General features: G+C 47.8%; 2 protein-coding genes across 2 annotated transcripts in view; one reads left to right on the top strand and one right to left on the bottom strand.

Moving 5' to 3' along the window:
- LOC144142423 (uncharacterized) overlaps positions 1-12,805 on the bottom strand; it is a 50,662-nt gene extending 37,857 nt beyond the window's left edge. The window contains exons 1-3 of the mRNA XM_077673926.1: positions 12,584-12,805; positions 12,406-12,442; positions 10,579-10,626 (exon numbers count right to left, since the gene is read on the bottom strand). Of these exons, the coding sequence (XP_077530052.1) occupies positions 10,579-10,626; positions 12,406-12,442; positions 12,584-12,612 (114 nt within the window). The 5' untranslated portion in view covers positions 12,613-12,805. The remainder of the gene's footprint in view (positions 1-10,578; positions 10,627-12,405; positions 12,443-12,583) is intronic.
- Positions 12,806-13,042: 237 nt separating this feature from the next.
- Positions 13,043-23,964, top strand: LOC144142424 (periodic tryptophan protein 2 homolog). The gene is made up of 4 exons (XM_077673927.1): positions 13,043-14,409; positions 17,497-17,742; positions 19,954-20,272; positions 22,694-23,964. Exons 1-4 carry the CDS (start codon positions 13,219-13,221, stop codon positions 23,671-23,673), a joined length of 2,736 nt encoding a protein of 911 aa, XP_077530053.1. The 5' UTR covers positions 13,043-13,218; the 3' UTR covers positions 23,674-23,964.
- Positions 23,965-24,278: the final 314 nt, after the last annotated feature.

Below are 24,278 nucleotides of genomic sequence, written 5' to 3'. Positions count from 1 at the left end.
GACTGAGCCCGTGTGACAGCAGACGAATGTCATTTGAAACGAATCTCATTCGTCTAAAATGACATTAGGTTGGCGCGTGTGACAGGGGTATAAGGCAGGTACAGTCTTTGTCAAAATTTTGTGGGCCAGGGCGACTGTGGCCAGAGCAGGTGCGCGGCCAAGCAGGAGCGCTGCGCTTGCCGCTGTCGGCTGGTTACGTGGCTAGAGAGGGTGAGGGGAACTTATCGCGCTTCCTTTCACAGTATGGCTGGCGCGATAAGTTCCCCTCACCCTCTGTAGCCGCGTACCCAGCCGACAGCGGCAAGCGCAGCGCCCCTGCTTGGCCGCGCACCTGCTCTGGCCAGTCGCCCTGGCCCACAAAATTTTGACAGAGGCTGTAACTGCCTCAAATATGTCTGCAGCACAAACACAGAGGCCACTGAAGCTTATGAAACATTTGCGAATTAACAGTGTCACGTGGAATGCATTAACGCAATGCCTATGTACCTCTTTAGTACTTTCACTTTCAAATTTTTTTCGTGTCCTCTAATGCCCACTAATATTCGCCAAGCCCACAAGCTCGGAGGAACCCTCGTATGTGCAGGCTGGGACCAGCGGAAACAAAAATGTGCTCTTAGGCAAATTGCCTCTTTTCCGGCAAGACTATGGCTAATGCGAGGCCATCTGGCAAGTACGCACTCGCCACCGCTCAACGTAGGTGAGCGCTTTGAAATGTAAAAGAGGAAATTTTTGTCCACCCAGGGAATCAACAAGAGAGAAGTGGCGCTACTGTTGTGTCTCCTCACGCTCATATTTTTTGTACGTTTTCATGGCTCGAAGTTCAATCGATGCTAGTGGCAAAATTCCCTCTTAAGAAATCTTAAGAAAAGCCAAACTTCTTAAAGGGGCACTGACACAAAATTTTGAAGGCGAGATAGCTTCGGAGATAGATTGGTGGGAACACATTTACATCATCTGCAAAATATCAGCGGCGAATACAGACTAGAACATACCTAAAATCAATTTTAAAGTGTGCGAAACGCAACCGAGCAGCCAGCAGAGGACCACGCGCAATCGACATCCCGAGGATATTGTGTAAATAAACAACGTCCAAACACGTCACGAGTTTGTGTTTGCCGCTTCCGCACTGCCGGCGTTTTTCACCGGCTCGCCCGGTTCGCCGCTCCAATCCGAGGGCCGGAGGGCGGAGCTTCTGCTCTCGAGAACGAACAACCCGATCGTTGGCAGCGGAGGCGCCGTGATTTCGTCAGCTCATCGGGCAGCTGGCCGCGACCAAAGTTCTACAGCGATTCCAGGCACTCTGCTTCTATTACTGTTTATTACCATTGGATGCGAAAACGCGCCGGAGGCACGAAAAGCTCACTGAGCTAGCCGCACGGTCGCTGTGCAGGCGGCGGCCACGGCCGCGAAGTGGCCCAGGCCGGCGCAGGTAGCTCGAGTGATAGCTTGTTACCGCTGCACGAAATTGTCCCCAAGTCCCGACCATGGTGGCTTACATGAGAAAGGAGTTAATGATGCCATGGCGGGTTGCATTAAAAATTGTCATCTGCACCGCTTATGAGAGCGGCACTCGAATATCCGCCGCAGTGCTAAGCCGAACACATCTGTAGGCGGACCTGTAGGCAGACCGGCCGGCTGCTCCCAGCGCGCGTCTTGCCACCCACCATCTCGAGCATCGCGCGTCGTTCTTTAGACGCGGTAGCATTTGCACTCGCAGTGGCTGCGTCACATCCACGGTCGCTTTTTAATTAAGCGCCTCACGAGATCAGTACGTGGGGGGCATTCGCAGAAACTGCCGTCGATGCGGATTCGACAGTGCTACGGCGGCTCTGCTCTGTGATATCCCTCCGACGGTCACGTGGTCAGCTTTGTTCACACAAAATCCACAAAATCCATCGCTTCGCGGCACTCGCTGAAACCGAAACTGCAAATGGCCGCATTGAAAATGCCTCTAATTAAACAACCGTCACACGCTGAAGCAAATGAGGTTTCTACAGGTTATAAGTAGGTCACTAGCTACTTATCGCAACAAAAAAAACAAGATGCAAAATTTTTGTGTCAGTGCCCCTTTAAGAAAAGCCAAACACCCATTGCATTCCGTGTATGCCAGTATATCATAAGAACCATGGGACAGTTTTTCCTAAAATAACTCCGCAACACAACGCAGCAAATGGAGCCACCTTAAGCACTGGTGAGACCATTTGGCAGACTTACGTCAAACACTTCCTCAAGTTGCAAGGCTACAGGGAACCCGTCATTCTGCAACTGTAGGAAGCATCTGTTATCTCATGCTCATCCCGAAAGACCTTTCAGCATTACAATACCTTGCAACGTTAAAAATCCTTAAAGGGACACTGAAGCGAATTTCTGTTTTTATCTGCATTGCATAGACTGGCTGAAATGAACAAAGTTTTTATCATTTATCCAGTAAACCCTTTACGCCCTGAATTTTTTATTTCAAGCGGAAATTGTTTTTCTGCGTGTTTTTGTACAGCTTTGCACCTCAGAAGGACAGAAATAAATAAATACGCTAATACTGCAAGTATTCATTTATTTACAGGCACGATAATTAAATGGGTCATTAGGCAACTAAAATTGCTCTTTCCTGTAAAAAAGAATTTTTTTCTTTTTGTCGTAAAACCTATGACATCCGGATCTTACAGATAAAATATAAAGCTGGTAATGCAAGAATTTAAAGATTTATAGACATTTTGAGAAACCGGAATTTCTGTTTCGTTGCCCGCTTCGTCGTCATTGAAGCTTCTGTCCACTGAAGCTTCTTGTGTTTTATATTGTCCAGTTCCGCGCAAACCCAACAATGGTGATGTCTATCGCAAGAGGCACCCTTGAACAACTCCCGCACAGAAAACTACGTTTTCATTTTGTTCTTAAGGCAACAGAATATTATTTTTTGTGTCGTCAAATGACGACGCCATGGCCAAAAGGGTTAAAAAAGCAGTATTTTATAAAGCCTGAAAGAAGAAGAAATACCATGCGACATTTGCGGCGGCTGCGACAACAGCCGTGACGCGCATATGAGATGGAGATGTGATTGGATGATGTCCAAGATTATACTCGGTTACAACTCAAGAACGGCACCACCTCATGTAGTGTATCACTCCGCCAAAGCGCCAGACCCATGACGTCAGTGCGCGCGCGTTTTGAAAGGGGTTTGCTATGAACGCGTGATATCGTCTGCCTTGTCTCACGCAGTTTGTTTGTCGTCGCTGGAGTCGTTTATAAGCACATTAAGTCCAAAAAATCACACGAACGGCTCACGCCATGATTAAAATATTCCCAGTAACGCCCTACTAGCGCCGCGCGGAGAAACATCAAGCTATGGTGATAAGGCACAACGGCAACTTCTCCGGTGCCGTTCTTAAGTTGTCACCGAGTGTAGCATTCAAATAAGTTTCGGTTTCGGTTCTGTGAATCAACATACTTGGCATCCAATGTTATCATTGGCTTGGCATTCTCGATATCTCAGTAATCGGCATACCGCGCTTCTGCCATGTTGCTGGCTGTAAAATGTGTCAGATAAGCCTGCCAGCACGGCTTGGAATCGCAACAATCACTAGCCAAGGCATATGCAGTAGTAGGTGAACCCCCTCTGTGTGACCGCAGACGCTGAAACGCGATGCGCATTTCCCCAATTATGGCCAATTGGAGCTTCCAGGCAAGCTCCAGGTCAAGCCGATCTAGGTCAAGGGTCGGCTGTTTTGGCACTCTGCTCAGCAGCAGCCTGTGCTTATGGCAACACCCGCCAGCGTGTCAGGGAGTCTGCACATGTTCTCCAAACTCGCTCATAGAGCAACGAACGTTACAAGGAAAAAATGGTGAATTCAGTATAGAAAACATTACTACTTATAAAACACTGCGCTAAATTGACACTGACGAAGACAAAGGACGGCGGAACACAAGACGCACACAAACGAAAGCACATACGTTCCCCCGTCGTTCGTCTTTGTCAATGCCAATTAGCACAGTGTTTTATAAGTAGTAATGTACCAACTAGCCCAGAAGCAAGCTCTCATAGAAAATATTGCCCCAAAACAAATAAATCAACTTCAAAAAAAAAAAAGAAACATGCGCTACCCGGGATTTGAACTTGCAAACTGCAAAATAATGCACCTAAGGCTCCAGACCTGTTTGCATTTTTATATAGTTTCAGCATTCCCATCAGCTTAGGTGACTATTTCTTGAATAATGCTCTTGCAGTAAGTGTCTTTCAAATTCCCACAAATCTAACCACTACCAACTCCACTCCTTGGACGGAATAGTGTTCGCAGATGTCTGGCCGTGCTGCTGACCACTGCACTAGTTCACCCAGAGCAAGAAGTGCTTACCGAACCTTGGTTTTACGCTCTACGATAAAAGTTTCGTTTGCTTTTAATTCCTTAGCACCTATATTAAAGGGACACTGAAGTGAATTTGTCAAGCTCCCGGTTTTGCTTGCACTGCGTAGACTGGCTCAAATTAGCACACTTTTCATCGTTTATCCGGTTGACAAATCGGTAATTATTTTACAAAGCGCGAAAGAAGAAAAACTACCATGCGCGGTTTGCGGCGGCCGCACCAACTAAGGCTGTGACGTTGAGAGGAGGGGCACCGTGATTGGACGATGCCCAAGGTGAGCAACCAAACAAGTTTCGGTTTCGGTTTCGGTTCTGTAAAACACAACCGTTGGCGTTGTTGGATGGGCATTTTCAATAACTCAGTAATCATCGTACCGCGTTTCTGCCATGTTGTCGGCTGTAAAAAGGCATAAAGATAAGCCTCCTAGGACGGATCGGAACCGTAGCATTCACTAGCCGAGACCTACGCAGTGCATGAACGCCCTCCGCGTACCCGCAGACGCCCAAATGTCATGCGCTTTTCCCCCATATTTGGAGCTTGCCTCCCTCATGCCTGTATCGTAAAAAGCGTGTTCGCACCAGGCCAAGGGTCTGTTCATTCTGGCCTGTGCCCACTGCCTGCAAGCAGTCGGTGCTTATGGCAACAGCACGCCAACGAGAACTCGCTAGCGCGCCAGTGCCAGCCTGCGCGCGTTTTGTGAACTAGTTCGTGTAGACAGTAGCCATGAACGTTGCGGCCCCCAAAAAGGTGAACTCTATAGAAAACATCGGCGGAAAACAAAAAAGTTAACTTACAAAAAAAAAAAAGCACGTACCCGCGGGGATTCGAACTCGTGACTCGCAAAACATTTGCGGCGAATTCCGAGCGCCCCAGACCGCTAGGCCACGGAGCGGGACGCGAATGCCTTGCTAATATAGGGTATATATTGTACAACCGGTTTACACTTTTATTTAGTTTTGGACGAGAACCGGCGTATTCAGCATGGTATGGCCGATGTTTCTAATGGGGCAAAAAGTGCAAATGTGTTAGCGATTACTTTTATTTTCATATTTTTTTCCCTTTCCCACTCTCCCCCATCCCCTTCAGGGTCTTATGACCTCCTCCAATAAACAGCCCATCAATCAATCAATTTAGTTTTGGCATTTCAAGCCGCTTAGGTGACTATTTGTTGTACTGCGATCGTGCAGTAAGCGTCGCCCGAGTTTCCACAGTAGCTCACGTCTAGCAATTGCATTTCGTAGACGGAAAAGCGTTCGCAGATGCGTAGTTGTGCTGCTGACCGCTGTGCTTGTTCGCCCAGCGCAAAAAAGTGCTTCCCGCGCCCCAGTTTTACGCTGTACGGTAAAAATATCAGTTGATTTTATTTGCTTAGTACCTATATTGACTTCGCTGACTCTTCTCCCGCCTTCAAGAGGCCTTATATTTTCCTACTGGCGTACCAGTCAGCGAAGCGTCGCATGTGCAGCGCTTGTGTGAAGCGACCTTGACTTGGAGCTAGATACAGTGTACAAACAAACCAAGTAAAGAAAGGCACATTCTTCCATTCACAAACGTGTCCTGGCTTCGTTTCAACTAAGCGAACGAATTGCGACCAAGCAATTTTTTTTTAACCTCCTTGATTGCGACGACCCGCCGGTGGCCGGCGGACGAAACGCTGGGCCGACTGACTCTGTCGGCCGGGGAGCCGTGCAGTAGCGCAGCCGTGGCGCAGCCAATTGCCAGCTCATCCCCTCCTGACGTCACACGAAAACGCCACAGAAAATGGGCGAGCGTAAAGAGAGGAGGACAGCGTTTTCGAATTAGTTTTTCTACTAAATAAAATCGCGTAAACGCGCCTAGAGTGGTCGAAACATGGCCTGGGGACTCCGGACTACAATTTGCGCTAGTAATCCCGCAATGTTTACATATCACTTCAGTGTCTCTTTAACTTCGCTGACTCTCCTCCCGTGTTCAATTGGCCTTAGATTTTTCTACTAGCATAATAGCGTCGCACGAGCGCTTGTGCGGAGCTACTTGTACTTAAAGCTACATACGTTCCATGAACTAACAAACTAAAGGCACACTCTTCCAGGCACAAACGTGTTGTGGCTTAGTTTCAACTAAGCTAATGAATCGCAACGACCCGCCAGTCGCCGGCCGACTAAACGCTGGGCAGCCTGATTCGGTTGGAGGGTTGGCGAGCCGTGCAGTAGCGCATTCAAGCCAAGCCATCTTGTTTTGATGTTATACAAAAGGTCAGGAAATCGGCAATGGGGGTGCAGAGAGGAGGATGGCATTTTCAAATCGATTTTTTTTTACGGAATGAAGTCGCGTAAATACAGCGAGAGTGGTCGGAACATGGCCTAGAGATTCCAGACGACAATTTCCAGTCGTAATTCCACAATGTTTACAAGATAACTTCGGTGTCCCTTTAACTCTTCCATTACCGCGCTTATTCAAAATCGCTCAATACCTTGGGAGCCCGTTTTCGTAGCATTCCAAGTGTTGCTGGAACAAGTAAAGCTATTTGGAGTTGGCTCAGAAAACGCCCTTTCAAAATCAGTTTTATTTCCATTTTTGCAACAACAACGCGATTTTTGACATGCGTTTGCATCACCTGGGTGTGGCAAAAAAAGGCTTGCGCATTGCGCGTCACTGCTACCAAAGAAGAATGCGTGCCACTCGGAATTACTCTGCATCAGCGCTTGGTTTTTGTTATCCGAGCACGAATGGTAAATCAGAAAATGATTTTCAATCATCAGGTTTGCACTGACAGTAATAATCCCTGAAATCGGCTGCAAACGTCAAGCAGTGCCTGCTTACACAGGGTCTTTATGATTTTAGGCAGTTTCATTGCGTTTGTGCAGGTTGGTTTAGGTCACGTTTTAGTTCTTACCACAGGACCATTCAAGAGCAGTTTATAACTGTTTCGGTTTTGTTCCTGCATCGCAAAATTCATATTTGACGCCACTATGCAGTTACTCAACTTCTAGCCTACCTGTATCCGCAACTGATCCTCAAAAAAAAACATGCCGCTCCTGGTTTCACCCAACCCTAACCCGATTTCTGCGGTAAGAACTTCCGATGGAAGTCAAAAGATAACACCCAGTCACCAGGTGTCTGTTCCCACGAGGAGAGCGCTTCAAACCAGCCTTACACACCACAGAGTTTACACAACGTCGGCTGTTCGGCTGCCAGCTTCATTTCCATGCGAGGGTATATCCGGGTGTCTAGTGTTGCTGCTTAGTTGAACTGTCTATTCGGACGGAGTCTCCAACAAGTTTTGTACTGTTTCATTTCAAACATGTTATGATTTGTAGGGTTTAACGCGCCGACGCAACGCAGGCGATGAGGTGCACCGTAGTGGAGGGCTCCGGATTAATTTTGACCACCTGGGGATCTTTAACGTGCGCCGAAATCTCGTACACACGGGCGTTTTTGCTTTTCGCCTCCATCAGAAAAGCGGCCGCCGCAGCCGGGAATCGAACCCGCGACCTCGTGCTCAGCAGCGCGACGCCTTAGCCAATTTCAAACATGTTAGGTGGCGCTGCAATGCAGGAGGCTCGAAGTGCTGATCTTTTTCATCATGCAACAGCTACTTGGCCAAAGTTTGCAGGGCACGATTCTTGCGCATCGCACCTCAAGGCTACTATAGCGAAACAGAAGATGATAATAGAGCGCAACCTTATGTTTTGAGAGATAATTGACAGTGAACGTCCACAAGCATCAACCACGGAGTTCCGTTTTCGACTTCATGCATGTTTTTCCGCATCACGTGCTTGTCCCGAATACTGCGCTGGCCATAAATGCAAAGTCGCTCATTGACAAGATATTTTTACGTTACGTGGGGGCAAAATGGTGCCTCCGATAATGTGAAACCATCAGATTTCTTCCACGGAACCACCCGAAATTGCACATTTTGAAATGAAGGTTGGGCTTCACCGCATGACATGGGCACCACACAGGATAACATTTTTTTTTTATATCTGACAAACTGCTTCGCGCAAGTCGACATTTTTTCCAGGGTGTGTTTTTGAAATGTTTCCCTACAAAATGTGTATTCTGACTTTTTTCTGCTATCAGTGGCTTGTTATGCACAACTCCTTTTTTATCAGTTTCTTCAATAACTTGCAGAAAATTTTTATTTTGATATTTTTTTTTCAAAACTATGATGTATGAAAACATTTGAAAAAACTGGTGTTATTGGAAAGGCCATTACATAACCTGCATTTTGCGTTACTGTAATTAGTGCCTTACCAATTTTTTTAGCAGAAAAAAAAAAAGTTTCTTGAACCCCTAAAAAAATCGGTCCATTTTCCCACAGTCATGAAAGGATTAAGGACTTGTGGGACCGTTTGGTGGACTTACGTCAAACGCTTGCGGAAGTTGCAAGGTTTCAGAGACACTGTCATTCTGCAACTGTAAGAAGCACTCGTCACCTCACGCTGACCATGGAAGAACTTGCATCATTGCAATACCTCGCAACGTTAAAAAACCCTAAAGCCAAGCACGGTCCAAAAACCGCTACACAACATTTTTAATTAATCGCCTGAAAAGCACAACCTTGTTCTTCCCCGCAGTGCAATAATGCCAATAAGCAGGCTTACAGGGACTACAATAACAACGTACAACCTTGTTCAACTTTAAAGAAATGGCTTTCAGTAACGCATTCAACTCCATTCCAGCCACAAGACGTTTTTTTTAACCGCAAGAATGCAAGAAGTGCTGGAAAACTTTCAAATTTTGTGCTACAGTGACAATGTAGGGGAAAGTCAGAGAACCTGCTAGAAAGTGGCTAGAAAGTAGAAAGTCTAATTTTGTATGTTTTTCGCGCCGAAGCTACGCCTGTGCTGCGAGGCGCACTCTACCGGAGGGCTCCAGATTAATTTCAACCCCCCGGGGATCTTTAACGTGCACCGCAATCCAGATACAGGCATTTTTGCTTTTCATTTCCATCGGAAAAGTAAACAATGGAGCTGGGAGTCAAACCCACGTCTTTGGGCTCAGCGGCACTACACCTCAGCCACTGAGACACCACACCGAGTACCAGTACCAGCACCAGGTACCAGTGCTTCACTTGTTTTTTCTTTTTTATTTCAATTATTTGTTCAAAGTTCGCAACAAAATTGGTGTTGCTATCAGAGCAAGGCAATCATATCAATGAGCCCAACTGGTACTCTATGTTCAAGGCCCCTTTAAAGGGACCATGCAGACAAAGTACAAGTTTGTTTTATTCGAAATATTCCGTGTTTTATAGTGCCCCCAGTGCTTGTCCGGCAGCAAACGGAGCCATATTCACCGACAAATTAATCATTTTAGGTTAAAATTTCAATTCTCCCTCCAAATGGTGTGCTTTCGTGACGTCTGCCATGAAGTCACAAGGGCGGGTATTCAAACGAACTTCCAGTGCACCATTAGGCCCTGCAGCCTTGCTTACCGTCAGTCCTCCCAGCTGGCGCTACCATACTCATCCACGGACCACTGACCGCCTTTGCCTTGTTTTTGACCGTATTTACTCCTGGCTTATTTTTGTTATGGTAGGAAGTAATCACTGTGAAACACGGAGTGTGCTCGACAAACGGGCTCACATCAGGCAACTTCGCTTACGCCAATCAACCAGTGTCGTTTAAGACAACTCCAAAGTGGCGGGCTGCTGTGCAGCTGGCACAAGCATAGTGCGCCCAGTGCCCACAGCAGTGCTACCGTTGCCACCTAACTGGTTTTGGACCGGCCCGACTGGTTTTTTAGACTGTGGGCCGGTTGCTGGTCTGCACCTAAAACCGGCCGACATTGGCCGGTTTTTTGGGCATCGTGCAGCAGCCATTTCTTTTTTTGGCCTTTTGCAAGTGTCAATACAGCCACTACGACGATAAATAAGTGTCGACAAGCTCTGCAAAGACACGCGAGCCGAGAAAATATGTGGCCGAGCGCGATTCCCGAGATGGAAGGGGACCAAAGGGAGGAATAACACCACGAAATGCCGCCGGCGCGGTCAGCCAGGGCGGTTACTTTTCACTGCAGCACATTCAGAGCAATAACCAACATCTCGATCATTTTGAGTACAAACGTTATGTGGATTTCTCTGTAGGAAAACGCTACAACATATGACATTGTATGTAAAAAAAACCCAAAAAATGTGACGTCTGTTTTTTAACACAAGTTCAACCTTCTAATAGCACCAGTGCATGGTTCATAACCACCCACCAATACGGAGAAGCAAACACAAAACACTCGTCTACTCACAACGTTGGTGTCGACATCGTCAAACGGTGGTCTCCCGGCTCTCCGCATCTGTGAGCAAGGAAGCCATGAACACATGAAACCATTGCACTCGTTCTGCATCTGTTTATGACAACTTGTAGCTTACAGCATGAAACCGCGCAAATAATTCACTCTCCAGCATTTGTGGAAATCGAACAACGGTACAAAAATTTTAAAAAGGACAAGGATGATAACTACAACGCAACATTCATTTAAACTTGGAAAGCAAAAATCCCTTTCCTCGCAGCCAGGCTGCAAATTTTTCCCACTAAATGCTGCTTGTTATGCCCTCCGCCTTTTGTTCAGACAAATCATGTCACCCACAAAGAACGATTATCCTCAACTGAAGAAGCTCCACACGACTTCCCTTTAAGGAATAAAACGAGGCCCATGGTGTCCTCAGTAGGGCTGTCCAAGAGTACAGTACAGTTAGTAAAACGCTTGTCTATAACGGGGCGAATTCAACTTCAACTAGTAACATCTGAACACTTCCAAAACACTCTTTCCAAGCATGTTGGAGACAAAACGGGTGGGCTTAGACTTCAGAACGCCACAGCAGTTGTCTTCCCACTTGTAAGAGGTGGTGTGCAAGTCAAATAGTACGAAAGCCGAGTTACATAGACAAGCGTTTTACCAGCTGTGCAAGACAAGGTGGGGCGAGTTGACCCTCGCGTTTCTGTGGCGTACTTAGTCGTTCGATATAAAAAAAAGCAGCAGCCCAGAGAAATGTTTCGGGCTGTGAACATAACACACCCAAAATAGCAGTGAGCATGGTAGTGGAGCGCTGAAATTTAGAACAGCCATACTTTGGTAAAAACAATCAAAACCTCAGGCATGCAGCAGTGCACAGCAGCAGCTACAACACCAACCCAGCACCACGTCAGAGGAAGCAAATTTCCCAATACCAGCCCTCTGAAGGTCTTAAGACCGCACCTTTGAGCTTATTCGTGGAAACGAAACAAAGCCTTCTGCTGTGATGCATGGTCTCGTATTAAACGCAGCATAACCGGTGCCAAAAATACTGAACGAAGAGCGGACGACGGTGTAAGAAAAAAAACGGAAATCTAAAAAAGTGCCAAGCTATCTAAAAAGCGCTAATTCGCTAGAAAAATTACAGCGCAGATTAAGAGAACAGAAGCCCTTACACATTTTCAGCAAAAAAAGGCAGTAATTTCTACGCAGAGCCACTTCACGTATCAGCATTTCGAATTTGCTGTTAAAAGTAAATCCCAACTCTTTCTGACGTCAAAATAGAAAGACTAAAATCCCGGTTACAAGTAAACAGATCAAACAATTTTGCGCCCTCTGTTGCGTTCTGTTTACTTGAGTTAGTAACCGTGATTTCAGACCGCAAACAACACGCCCACCAAGAAGTTTTTTTTAAGGTCACAGACGCATGTCATTGAAAACGCTGCCCACAAAAACGCGTCACTAACAAACCTCGACAATGACCTCTCTTGTTACCAAACACAACTGTTTGCATGTCGCGTTTAATTAAGTTTCGGCCCTCAAAGAATGAAATCACATGGGGTTACGACAAAAGCGACCGCCATAATTTCAACCTCCGCAACACAGTCACGCCGCAACGAACCGCAGACAGCGAACAGCTGAAGCACAAACAATGTCGTTCGACGCAAGATGGTTCGGACGGCACAGAAAACAGCGAAAAGATGTGCCCCTTTTTAGCTTGCTTCGGGCAAGGGGGGACACTAATACGGAAGAAATTACGGTGGTTGAAACATGGAGACAGGCCAACAAGAAACGAAACTCGCCGCTTCTATGTGCGACGGTGTGGTAAAGGCTACTCACCGACGACCGACGGGGGTATCTTAGCGATGTAGTGTCCCTGAAGGAAACAAACAAGTCGAGTAAGAAAAACCTTGCATTGGCTGGTGCCAATACTTGAAAACACAGTTTGCCACTTATGAAACCGTTTAGCTATCCGCGTTCCCGTCGAACAAGCTCAAAAACGTAGCCAGGCGCTTACGTTGGGACGTTCTCATTGGACTCGGCCATGGCGAGGTATCCGTCACTCAACCACGACGGTCGCACGGGTCAAAAAGGCCGCCTGAATCGTGGGAATAAATCCGCACGACTGAAAACGAGGGCACATTTGGTATCCGAAGCACTTGTGAACGCGTGAACTCCGACGTCCGTTACGGCGGGATTTGAACGTCCGCCATCGTTTACGCTTTGCAAGTCACGTGACCAAACTATTTTAGCGCCAAATTTGTGGTGACGCTAGTAGCGCTAGTGACGTGACTATAAAGATTACACAAAGCAGCTCAAAACATCGTTACGCTAATTCTAGTGAATTCTCAATTTTATCAATTTTAAAGTCAACCTATAGCGCAATAACAGTGTATCTGTATAACCTGAACGACTTAACTCCGCTACAGCCTCACGTTTTGGCCAAAAGTGCATGAAAGACTACGCAACATTGCAAAACAAAATGGCGCCGCTCATGAAACACTCGCTGGCTTTTCGTGAACACGTTGCTGGCACATGAGCGAAGTGGTGAACGTTGTTCTTGGTGTGCGATGCGAGCTGTGAGTAAGTAGACCAGTCTCCTCCGTGACAACCTTTTATTAGTGCTGTAGCGCTATCTCGAGAGCGTCCACGATGAAGTTCGCGTTCAAGTTCTCCAACCTGGTCGGCACCGTGTACCGAAAAGGGAACCTCCTGTTCACCCCAGACGGGAACACCGTCATCGCGCCGGTCGGCAACCGGCTCTCCCTGTTCGACCTGCGCAACAACAAGTCGGAGACGCTGCCGATCGAGAGTCGCTACAACTTCACCGCGGTCGACATCGCCCCTTCGGGCTTCCTCTTCATCGCCGTGAACGAAACGGGTGAAGCCCTTCTGTGCAGCCTGGTTTCTCGAACCGTCATCCACCGCCACCACTTCCGCAAGCCCGTGTCCACCGTCAAGTTCAGTCCCGATGGGCGCTACTTCGCCGTCGCCAAGGACAATACCGTATTCATCTACAGGACGCCCGGCCACGCTAGACGCGATTACGCGCCGTTCGCTCTCGAGCGTGTGTTGAACACGGCGTACGACGCGGTCACCTGCCTCGACTGGTCGTCAGACTCCCGCCTCCTTGCCGTCGGAAGCCGGGACATGTCGGTGCGCGTCACAGCGCTGCACAGGATGAAGAACTTCGGTATTGTCACCCTCTCCAGCCACAGCGACGCCATCGTCGGCTGCTTCTTCGACAAAGACGCCGCAGACCTGTTTACGCTGAGTAGAAACGGACAGTTGTGCGTTTGGGAGGCGACGTGCGATCTGTCTGGGTTCGTCTCCGCAGACGATGCTACAAGCAGACGACGGCGGTCTGCCGTGACTGAGGATGAGCCCGAGAACAAGAACGAGGACGAGGTGGCACCTGATGCCGACGAGGACGAAGACGCGGGCGAAGACAGGATTCGGTATCGTAGAGCGGGCAAGCACTTTTTAAAAGACGCGCTCAAAGTAGAGGGCGGGCAATCGGTGAATCTCCTGGCCGCGTGCTACCACGGCGGGAACCATATGCTGGTGACGGCCTTCTCCAACGGGTCGTTCTTGCTGCACGAGATGCCGGACTACAACCTGATCCAGTCGCTGAACGTGTCCGACCACGAGGTGACGGCGGCCTGCTTCAACCCGACGGGCGACTGGATCGCCCTGGCTAGCGCCCGACGCGGCCAGCTGGTCGTGTGGGAGTGGCAGTCGGAGTCTTTTGTGCTCAAGCAGCAGGGCCACGCCAACAACATGGCGTGCCTTGCTTACTCCCCAGACGGGGCCTCTCTCGTCACTGGAGGGGACGATGGAAAGGTGTGCAGCTGCTCTTTTACGCCCGATCCACTCTTACTGAGAAACACGGGTGGTCTCGACCATGTGCGAGGGTGCATTGTAGTGAAAATGCGATGGCAGATGGTGGGCGTACAGTGCCGTCCACATGCGAAAACTCATACATACAAACAAGCACGTGCGCGCGTACACACACACACACACACACACACACACACACACACACACACACACACACACACACACACACACACACACACACACACAGCTCCTTTGAATCTACTGCTCGTCACTGATCAGGGTCGTACTCATGTTGACAGTGTCTACACTGTTACATGGAAAAAATTGTTGCTTGTTACTAAAAGTACGTCACATAGGTGTTGTCCAATTTACAGTTACAGAATCCTCACCAATAGACCAAGGATTCTCCACACCATAAAAATACGTGTAAAAAAGGGGCTACCGATTGCTTCTTGGGGAGCCCCAAGTAAATGTGGGTTTGACAATTGAAGAGCGCCACTTTAGGATAGCAATCATGGTGCAACTTAAAGAAATATTGCAGCCGAAGACTGCAAGTGTGAGGACGATAGGGAAATAGAATTGACATTGTAGTCCTAACACAAGTGATGTGGACGTAGACATGTGCATGATGCTTCACATAGTGCACAGTTCAAAACTGCATTGTGGAACTTTGTAATGAGGTTTAGTTCCCATAAGGGTAATTAGTTTCTGTGCACAGGCGTCACAAAACTATGAGAAGGGGTTTCACAATCCTTTTGTGACCAAAGTCATTATTGGATCATGTTGCTTCTCATTAGTGTGAGGAGTACAATCATTATCCTGCTTCTCCTGGCAGAAAGTGGCTTTTAATTCTCCTGTACATTCACATAAAAAATTGCTGGTGGCACCTCAGCTGCTTGCATTCTTGGAAGGTGAATACATTATAGCTGTGGCGATTAGTGAATCAGCTGTGAGCCTCTGATGGCAGCGGTCATTTTCACTGGCCAGTCCCCTTGAGTGGGTATGCGTCCAGTCTGAAGGCCATTTAAAACTTTGCACTGAGAAGCTATACTCGGTGACAACTTAAGAACAGCACCGGAAGTTGCCTCTGTGCCTTATCACCGCAGCCGGATGTTTCTCCGCGCGGCGCAAGTACGGCGTTACTGGGAATATTTTGAACATGGCGTGAGCCGTTCCCGTGATTTTTTGGACTTAATATGCTTGTAAACGACTCCAGTGATGACAAACAAACTGCGTGAGAAAAGGCAGACGATATCACGCATTCATAGCAAACCCCTTTCAAAACGCGCGCGCACTGACGCCACGGGTACGACACTTTGGCGGAATGATACACTACATGAGGTGGTGCCGTTCTTGAGTTGTAACTGAGTATACAAATCTGTACTATCATATCTTCATGGAACTCCTATGAAATGTATACAATGTAGTAGTGAAGCAGCGCCAAGGGAAGCCATCAGGCTTTCACACTCAACTTAATCATGAAAGCTGTGTGGCGTTGGCACAGGCTAGTGACTGAACCTCTGGCCTCTCACTGCATGTCAGTGGGGTTAACTCTCATTCTTTTGTAGTTGAAACGTTTCATTTCAGGCCCATCCGCTGCTCACAATGCCGGGTTTTCTGCATCATGCGGCACGTAATGCCTTCACATTAACATAGAATGGGGAACCGAATTGTGATCGCATTCCTCATGTGGGAAAATGAGTGCATCGTGCCATTCCTTTCGTGAGTGAGGAGTCAAATGACCCGTTTTTTCGGCCAAGACAAAAGCTCATTACATTTAAACCTGAATGTAACAAAGTTGACAAAAATGCGCAATTTTTCGTTACATGGAGGTTTCGAGTCAAGGCATGCGCTAATGAAGTGGAAACAAAAGTAAAATGCTAGACATCAGTGACAGTAAACTCGCCCTTCAACAATTCATTTCACAGCAAAAAACTGCGTGATTTCCACCAGGTGCTTTGCCACGAGCTTAGTCACTACACAGCACTTCGAAGAAGCGAGGTCACTTACCCCTGTATTCACAAACGTAAATTAAGTATCACTTTTGCTTTTGATACTTTTCGGTGCCTTAACGTGTTTCAAGGACCAAACTTATGCTGGAAGGACACCTGCTTGCGAGCTTGATGCTCTCTTCCGCACTCGACATTGGCAAGAGGGTGCTATACTCGGTTACAACTCAAGAACGGCACCACCTCATGTAGTGTATCACTGTGACAAAGTGCTGAACCCGTGACGTCAGTGCGCGTGCGTTTTGAAAGGGGTTTGCTATGAATGCGTGATATCGTCTGCCTTTTCTCACGCAGTTTGTTTGTCGTCACTGGAGTCGTTTATGAGCATCATAAGTCCAAAAAATCATGGGAACGGCTCACGCCGGTTTCAAAATACTCCCAGTAACGCCCCACTGTGCCTTATCACCTTACGGTGATAAGGCACAGCGGCAACTTCCGGTGCCATTCTTAAGTTGTCACCAAGTATAGCTGGGATACTGCATCAGATGGTGACATTCTTCTTTCTCGCTGGCGGAGATGGCATTTAAAATTGTGAGCTTGCGTTGAAAAGACAAAACTTTTCGTTTTCTCGCAGCAGAAATCGTCACAGATAGCAGTGGACATGTGCGGCTACACACCGACCGACAGGCCTAGCTAGCACCTAACTGACACTGCACTCACACGTGAAAACGTGCGATAGTTTGCGGTGCGGGCAAAATTTGCTAAATTAGTGCAATTCTCCAGCCGATTTTTCAGAAAAAAATGCAACAAACAAGGGCTCATTAGCGTGGGGAATTTGTTGCATCCAGGTTAACTGTCGCAACGCCTTCGTTGCACAGAGGTCGCAAAAGCATGGGTTTCAAACGGGGCTGGAAATAAGGAATTGAAAAACTTAGTGAAATCCAGGAATTCATGACATAGAGGTTCGTTACATCCAGGTTTAACTGTACAGATAAAAGCCTAAAGCTTTTGCTGTAGCAAGGTCCACTCTCTCCCAGCATTCGAAAGAGGGGTGATTTCACCACGCCACTGTCGACTTTTCGTGCAGTGCATTCAACCAGCAAGCATGCACGACAACTGACACACGTATTTCGATGCGCAGGTGAAGCTGTGGAACACGGGCAACGGCTTCTGCTTTGTGACGTTCTCGGAGCATGCAGCCGGTGTGGCTGGCGTCACCTTCACCCAGAACGGCAAGGCCGTCCTGTCGGCGTCTCTCGATGGCACCGTCCGCGCGTACGACCTGCACCGCTACCGCAACTTCAAGACGCTGACCGCACCGAGGGCTGTGCAGTTTGCTTCACTGGCTGTGGACACCAGTGGGGAGGTGGTGTGTGCAGGATCGCAGGTGAGATCCAGTGCGAGGAGGGCACAGTCCTCATTGGCTACTGTGTTAGCACAGCATCATCATCATGATCACCTGCCTCTTGATGCCCACTGCAGGACATGTACTTCCAATCAGAGTTACTGAATGTACACCAGCTGCGAAATTCCCCGTACGCTTCATGTACCAAAAGCCGGTCCGCAGTTGGACCACCTGTGCTGGGGCAAACGGGCAAGCGCAGGACAAATTGACAAGCCTGTCATCTGTTGGCCTAAAGTTATAGTACTCAAGTGCTAGCAGCTGCTGCCATAAGCCATAAAAAAACTAAGAGCACGAGCAAATATTACCCAACTTATGTCGTCTAATCTCAAAAATATGCGTTATTTTACAAAAATTTTGTGATCGAGTAATGGTTTGGCGAAGTCCAGTTTTCGTCCCCTAGGGGCCACATCAGTACACTTGTCTCTCACCTTCAGCGGAGCAGGGGGGGGGGGGGGGGGGGGGGGGGGGGTGCTGCCCAGATTCTGAAGCGGAACTAGGGGACGGCAGCGCAGCTGGAACACGGACAAAAAGGAAGAGATATTGTCACGAAGCCAGAGACGACGCAGTTGTCTTCGAAGGAAACAAGTTTATTGGAGCAAACTTGGGCTCCCCTGACAACTCAAAGAATACACAGGCGGCGAAGCAGCAGTCAACAAAGTGACGTGCGCAAGCGAGTGTCGTCGAATCGAAGGCCGCGGCATCTGCTATGCAGGCTTTTATCTTTCGGCGCGAGTGTTTCTTTAACCGTCGATTTACATCCAGAACATCACAGGTCAAAGAAGATTATTCTGGGCTAGTGACGTTAAGACGAAACAGTCTGCTTATTTGAATGAGATAGCCTGTGCGGCATAAAAATAAAGAATGGAAGACGCGCTTCGCTGGGGACAGATAACAGACCCGGGTGTGGCCGGGCAGTAAAAACAAACAATAAATAAATAAACAAACCCTTACATGGTTCGCGGCAATATAGACACACACAAGCGCTCGTGTAAGTCTATATCTCTTCTTTTCTGTCGGTGTTCCAGTTTCGCTGCCGTCCCCTAATTATGTTCAACCAACAAGCCCAAACAGCCACTTTAGTGCATTTCATTTCTGAAGCGGGGTTTCACAACTGGTGTATAGTGAAGAACTCTGCTTCCAGTTATTCCTGTCCTGTATTGCCTCAACCAATCCTTCTTTCTTACAATTTCATACCTCATTCGTCCAAAGAGTTCTCAATTTCTTACGCTACATCTCACCCTCCGCCTTGGTTGCCGCTCTGTCACTCTGCTGATCTTCCTGTTGCCAATCCTTACGTTGCATAGCTGGCCCACCTGTATTTCTTTCTCTTAACCTCAGCCTGCATGACTTCTGTACGACTTCGTTCTCTAATGATGTCCACTTCCTAATCCAGACCATTACTGCTACCATGGTTCTTTTGGCCCATGGGTTTTCGGTCTTTTCAGGTTTTTTCGGCTGAACACTGCAACATGTGGCTCCTTTTTCATGCGAAGCTTTCAGCCTCTCACTGATGTCATCTCTAGTCCACCCATAAAAGCACTGTAGGAAAGCCAGCTTTCTCTGACAGTGGTGGTGATCGTGGTGGAGGGAAGAAAAATTAAGATGCTTTTCGTGGTTGGAATTGAGCCTGGGTCGCTCGCGTTATGAAGTTGACATCTATCGAATTGTGCCAATCCAGCACGGCTGAAGCGGTTTGAATTTGGAGAGGCGTGCGTGGACATGCAAAATTACGCAGAAAAGGCACCCCTCCGCATAGCGATGATGAAGGTTGAACGCGAAACTTTCCTTGTGCCCAATGCAGTGGCGAAAGATTAAAGTCAAAGCTCAATGAGTCAGCGTCCAATCTCAGACAACATCCAAGGAATCCAATTTCTCATGAGAAAGCTTTGCGTTCAACCATTGTTGTCAGACAGAAAGGTGCATGATTTTTTTGCTACCAGGTGTGCGTTTAAAGTAGTGGTTTCAGCCCTCATGCATCTAGAAACCTGGCCAAACCAAGTTAAGTGCGTTTGCTCAATCAAGCAGATAATATGCGAACTTCCCGTAGCATATTTATCATTTTTGGGTTGAAATTGTGGCTTATATACGGTTACCACTACCAATAAATTATCTGCCTCAGCTCCACAGCAAGTTGCAGCCGTCGTCCATTTTATCCTCATCGAAAAAAAACTCTCGTGCTCTCCCCTTTTGCAGGACACCTTCGAGGTGTTTGTGTGGTCGCTACAAACGGGCCGTCTCCTGGACGTCTTGGCGGGCCACTCGAGCTGCGTCTCGGGCCTGGCATTCGGGCCCGGCATGGAGTCTGTGCTGGTGAGCTCTTCGTGGGACAAGACCTGCCGCGTGTGGAACCTCTTTGCCGAGAAGGGCGGCGGTCGCGAGGCCATCCCCTTGACGGCCGATGGGCTGACGGCCGAGTTCCGGCCAGACGGCGGCGAGTTTGCGGTGGCCACCCTGGACGGGGCCATCGTGTTCTTCGAGCCGCAGGGCTGCACCCAGGTGGGATGCATCGAAGGTACGTACGGCCACCCTGCTTTGCGACACATACCCACTTGGGGGATTGGCCAGGATTCAGGAGGGCTAAGGTGCCTGGTTCACAAAGCTATGGATTGGAAATGGAATAATTTGAATGAAGAAGAGAGCATACAATCGAACACAAAAATTAACAAAAAAGAAACAGAAGTCAAATTTTTCGTACAGTACAAATAAACTCGAGAGGAGCAGCTAACATCTCAGGTGCCTGGTCACAGAAATGTCCACGTGCATGGCTGCTAGCACATCTCTGTGACTGAATCCCATCTTTTATGCACAGCCTGCCGTTTTTTCGCTCTTGACTTGCTCCAAGACGAGCCAGGATGATAGCCTACAGGGATAGCCTACAAAACAAGCATCCCATATCGGAGAGCAAACTCAAGTGGAAGACGTCGTCGTTCAAATTGGCTAGGCATGTAATGCAGAGACTTAACAGGTGTACCACCAGGGCAGCACCAGTGGCTACAGAGAGAGAGATGGAACTAGGAGGGGGGCAGAGCGATAACTTGATGGAGGGATGAAAGCAGGAAATTCAGGGGCAAAGAATGGACCAGGGCATCACCAGAGAGGAATGATGATGATGATGATGGTGGTGGTGGTGTTTTGGACAAGAAACATTTCGGGGGGGAGATACCAGTGTCTACATGTGGAGCTTTGTATCAAATTTAAAAAAAAGCATGCTTTCAGTGAAAATTCTTGTTGGTTACAAAAACAGATACTACAAAGCCAAGTGAGTATGGCTAGGCAGCAATTTCATCTGTGTGTTCTTACCAGAATTTAGCAATGCTTAGGCACTTGATTCCTTTATAGTCCTTACAAGGCAATTTATAGTTTATTTGCAATAAAAATGTACTGTGCTCCATGTTAAAGGTTTGCTAACATTGATTTTGAACTAAGCTGCTGAATTAAAATCCATGCAGATTTGGATGTCTCATTCTCTATTGGCAATCAACTGCTACCTTAGAAGAAAAAGGAAAGGTGGCACCCAACAGCTTTTTCTTGGTTCCTATCATGGTTGTCCTTAACCCTTTGAGGGTCGAATTTTTTTGCCAAATGCGCCCCCCCAGGGTCGATTTTTGTTATTGCTGATTTAAACTCTTCGGATGAATCTATTTCGAGAAAAAATTATCGTAATTTTTTAGGGTGACCATAAAGTGACAAGAAAATCGTTTGTGTTGTTGCATACACTTGGTTTATTCACGAGTAACACAAGAAGAATTCTAAATAAAAACGAGAGAGTAACAAGCCCGCACCCTTTGAGTGAATCGAAATCAGATAGACATCAGTTTCGCGGGTGCGAAAAGCGGGAAGCGCCCGGAGGACGATAACGAAACCAGCCGCTGCGCGCGGGCGCAGGGCCGGATGCGCGGCCGATAGGCGGCGCACCACTCCTATAAAATACGAAAAAAAAATGAGAAAAGAGCCTCATCAGTTTCGCAGGCGCCCTTGGTCTGTGGCAGGCGCAAGAAGCGAGAGGCGCCCGTGCACCCGGTGGGTGATACCCAGCGCGTCCCATCGATACGAGATGCGCAAGCGATGGCCGGCACGCCGCTGAAGTAAATCATTAAAAAATAAAAAAAAAGAACCATCGGCGCAAGAAAATAATTTGACTTATTTCCGCAGTGTGATAGCACATGCAAAGCAAGAGAAGTTGGCGAAAAAGGCGCGCTTTTTAAACATACAAGCGATGACGTACATATACGTTATTGACCATTTTGAAGGCATTTGCAGAGGACGTACATGTACATCCGTGACCCTGAAAGAGTTAATACACTGCAAGGAACATGTACGCGTGCTGTCATGCCAGTCTTAACGTTTTGGCGCACTTAGCTGGGTAATCTTATAGTCACATTGTATGACCTACAGTTAATGTCCCTAGTTTTTACAGTGCTTAGCTTTGTCCATCTCCAAAATCTTTAGCTTTGCTTTACATTTTTTTAGAACGCTAAAACATTCTTTCTGAATCCCGTTAAATTTTTGATACTCTTTGGCAAGTGTAAGCACAGCTCTGCAGTATGAACTATAGCCAAAACAAAAAAAAAGCATCCAGCCTTGCACCACCTAGAGACGCAGAGACATATTTGCCATGGGTGCAGTCTTTGTCAAAATTTTCTAGGCCATGCTAAAAGTGCATAGGCCGCAAAAAGTTCAAAGTGCAGCCTGGCCTCTTGAGTGGGGCCGAAACGTTTTATGCCAGAAGGCTGGAGAACGCCCATCTTCCTTACTGTAACAAAATAACCTGGTCACAGTTAGCTGTTACATTCATTTCTTTGTGACCGAGAAATATTTTACTTGGCCTAGGAAATTATGACAAAGGCTGTACCGTGCCTGATCACCAGACCGGCACCTTCAGCCAGCGCCTACCGTTTGTTACAAAAGTCGTACAAGCCGCGCTCTGTTGCAGGCAAACGGGACCTGACCAGCGGCCGCCGCGACACCGACTTGGTCACCGCCAAGCGCCTGACCAACACCCAAGCATTCTCAACCCTCTGCTACTCGGCTGATGGAGAGTGTATTCTCGCTGCGGGCCGCTCAAAGTTTGTCTGCATCTACCACGTCCGCGAACAACTCCTCCTCAAGAAGTTCGAGGTCACCTGCAACCACTCACTCGACGCTGTCGACGACTTCATCAGCCGCCGAAAGATCACAGAGTTTGGAAACATGGCGCTCGTTGAAGAGCGTGCCGCAGCAGAAGAGACAGCACTGTCACTCCCCGGGGTAAAAAAGGGCGACCTTTCGAGCCGAAGTTTCAAGCCCGAGGTTAGAGTCAGCGCGGTGTCGTTCTCCCCGACGGGTCGCGCTTGGGCCGCAGCGAGCACCGAAGGAGTGTTAATTTACTCCCTCGATCACTCCCTTGTGTTCGATCCTTTTGAGCTCGAAAAGGGTGTAACACCGGCTACCATACGAGCCGCCGCGCGCGAGAAGGATTATGTTCGTGCTGTCATGGCGGCGTTCCGACTCAACGAGGACGACCTCACAACAGAGGTCGTTGAGGGTGTGCCTATCGGCGAAGTCGAACTGGTCTGCCGGTCACTGCCGCAAGTCTATGTCGAAAAGCTATTGAACTTCGTCGGAGCAAAACTGGAGTCAACAACGCACGTTCAGTTTTATGTGGCATGGATCGTGACCCTGCTGAGGTGTCACGGCGAAACGCTGAAGGAGAGGTCGCGGAACATAATGGCGACACTCAGGACAGTGATGAAGAATGTCGGGTTGAGGCATGCGGAGTTGGCAAAAGTGTGCGACCACAATAAGTACTTGTTGAGGTACATCGAGACGTTGCGAACGTTCAAGGGCAAGGAGGAGGACGAGAGGGTGTCGGAAGATGAGAATGACGAGTTGGATTCCGAGGTTGGGAGTGAAGAGGAACTGATGGTGTCTTGATGGATGCTGTGGCAAAGGTGCACTCATCTCGTGTAAATAAAATCTCACCTGTCCAGGAAAAGTGGTGGTAGTGGACTTGATTTTTAAGGGGGCCAGAAAAAAGAACTAAAGCTGTGGAAGAACTAGGAAAAAGTTCGGCCCTGTGCTGTAAAAACAGTTAGTTGATTTTTGCACCAGTCAATGAATGTGGACAAAAGGCTAGCAGTTGCCTTCTTTATTACGCATGCACTTTGACAGGTACAAGGTGCTGAGAATACATTACGAGTATTTTCCAACGTGATGAGAAGCAAACTTGATGCAGCAGTTTTTTGAAGGGCATGGTATAAAACGATGAGAACTTGCTCACTTTGTGTTCTTGCCTTGGGTTCAATGGCTTTGAAAAATGATGGTCATTCTCTTGCGACTTAAACGTGAAAATTTTGGTCTGTTTGTCTTTGTGTCTGTCCCTTGACTCAGCACCCAGTGAAAAGATAAAGGAATTCTGAAATGGAAAATTTATATGCATGGGCAAAACCTTTCCATACCGCTAGGTCTGATGCAATGCTTCATTCCTGTCAACACTGTCAAGCAAAAAGAAAGCATTAATGATATTTGAAGTGAAACAT

Source organism: Haemaphysalis longicornis, unplaced genomic scaffold, assembly GCF_048455015.1.
Source record: "Haemaphysalis longicornis isolate Haplotype H1 unplaced genomic scaffold, Haemaphysalis longicornis Haplotype H1 scaffold_6, whole genome shotgun sequence".
Taxonomy (NCBI): Eukaryota; Metazoa; Arthropoda; class Arachnida; order Ixodida; family Ixodidae; genus Haemaphysalis; species Haemaphysalis longicornis.
The sequence above is the reverse complement of the archived record's forward strand: the minus strand, read 5'-3'. Positions and strand labels throughout refer to the sequence as shown.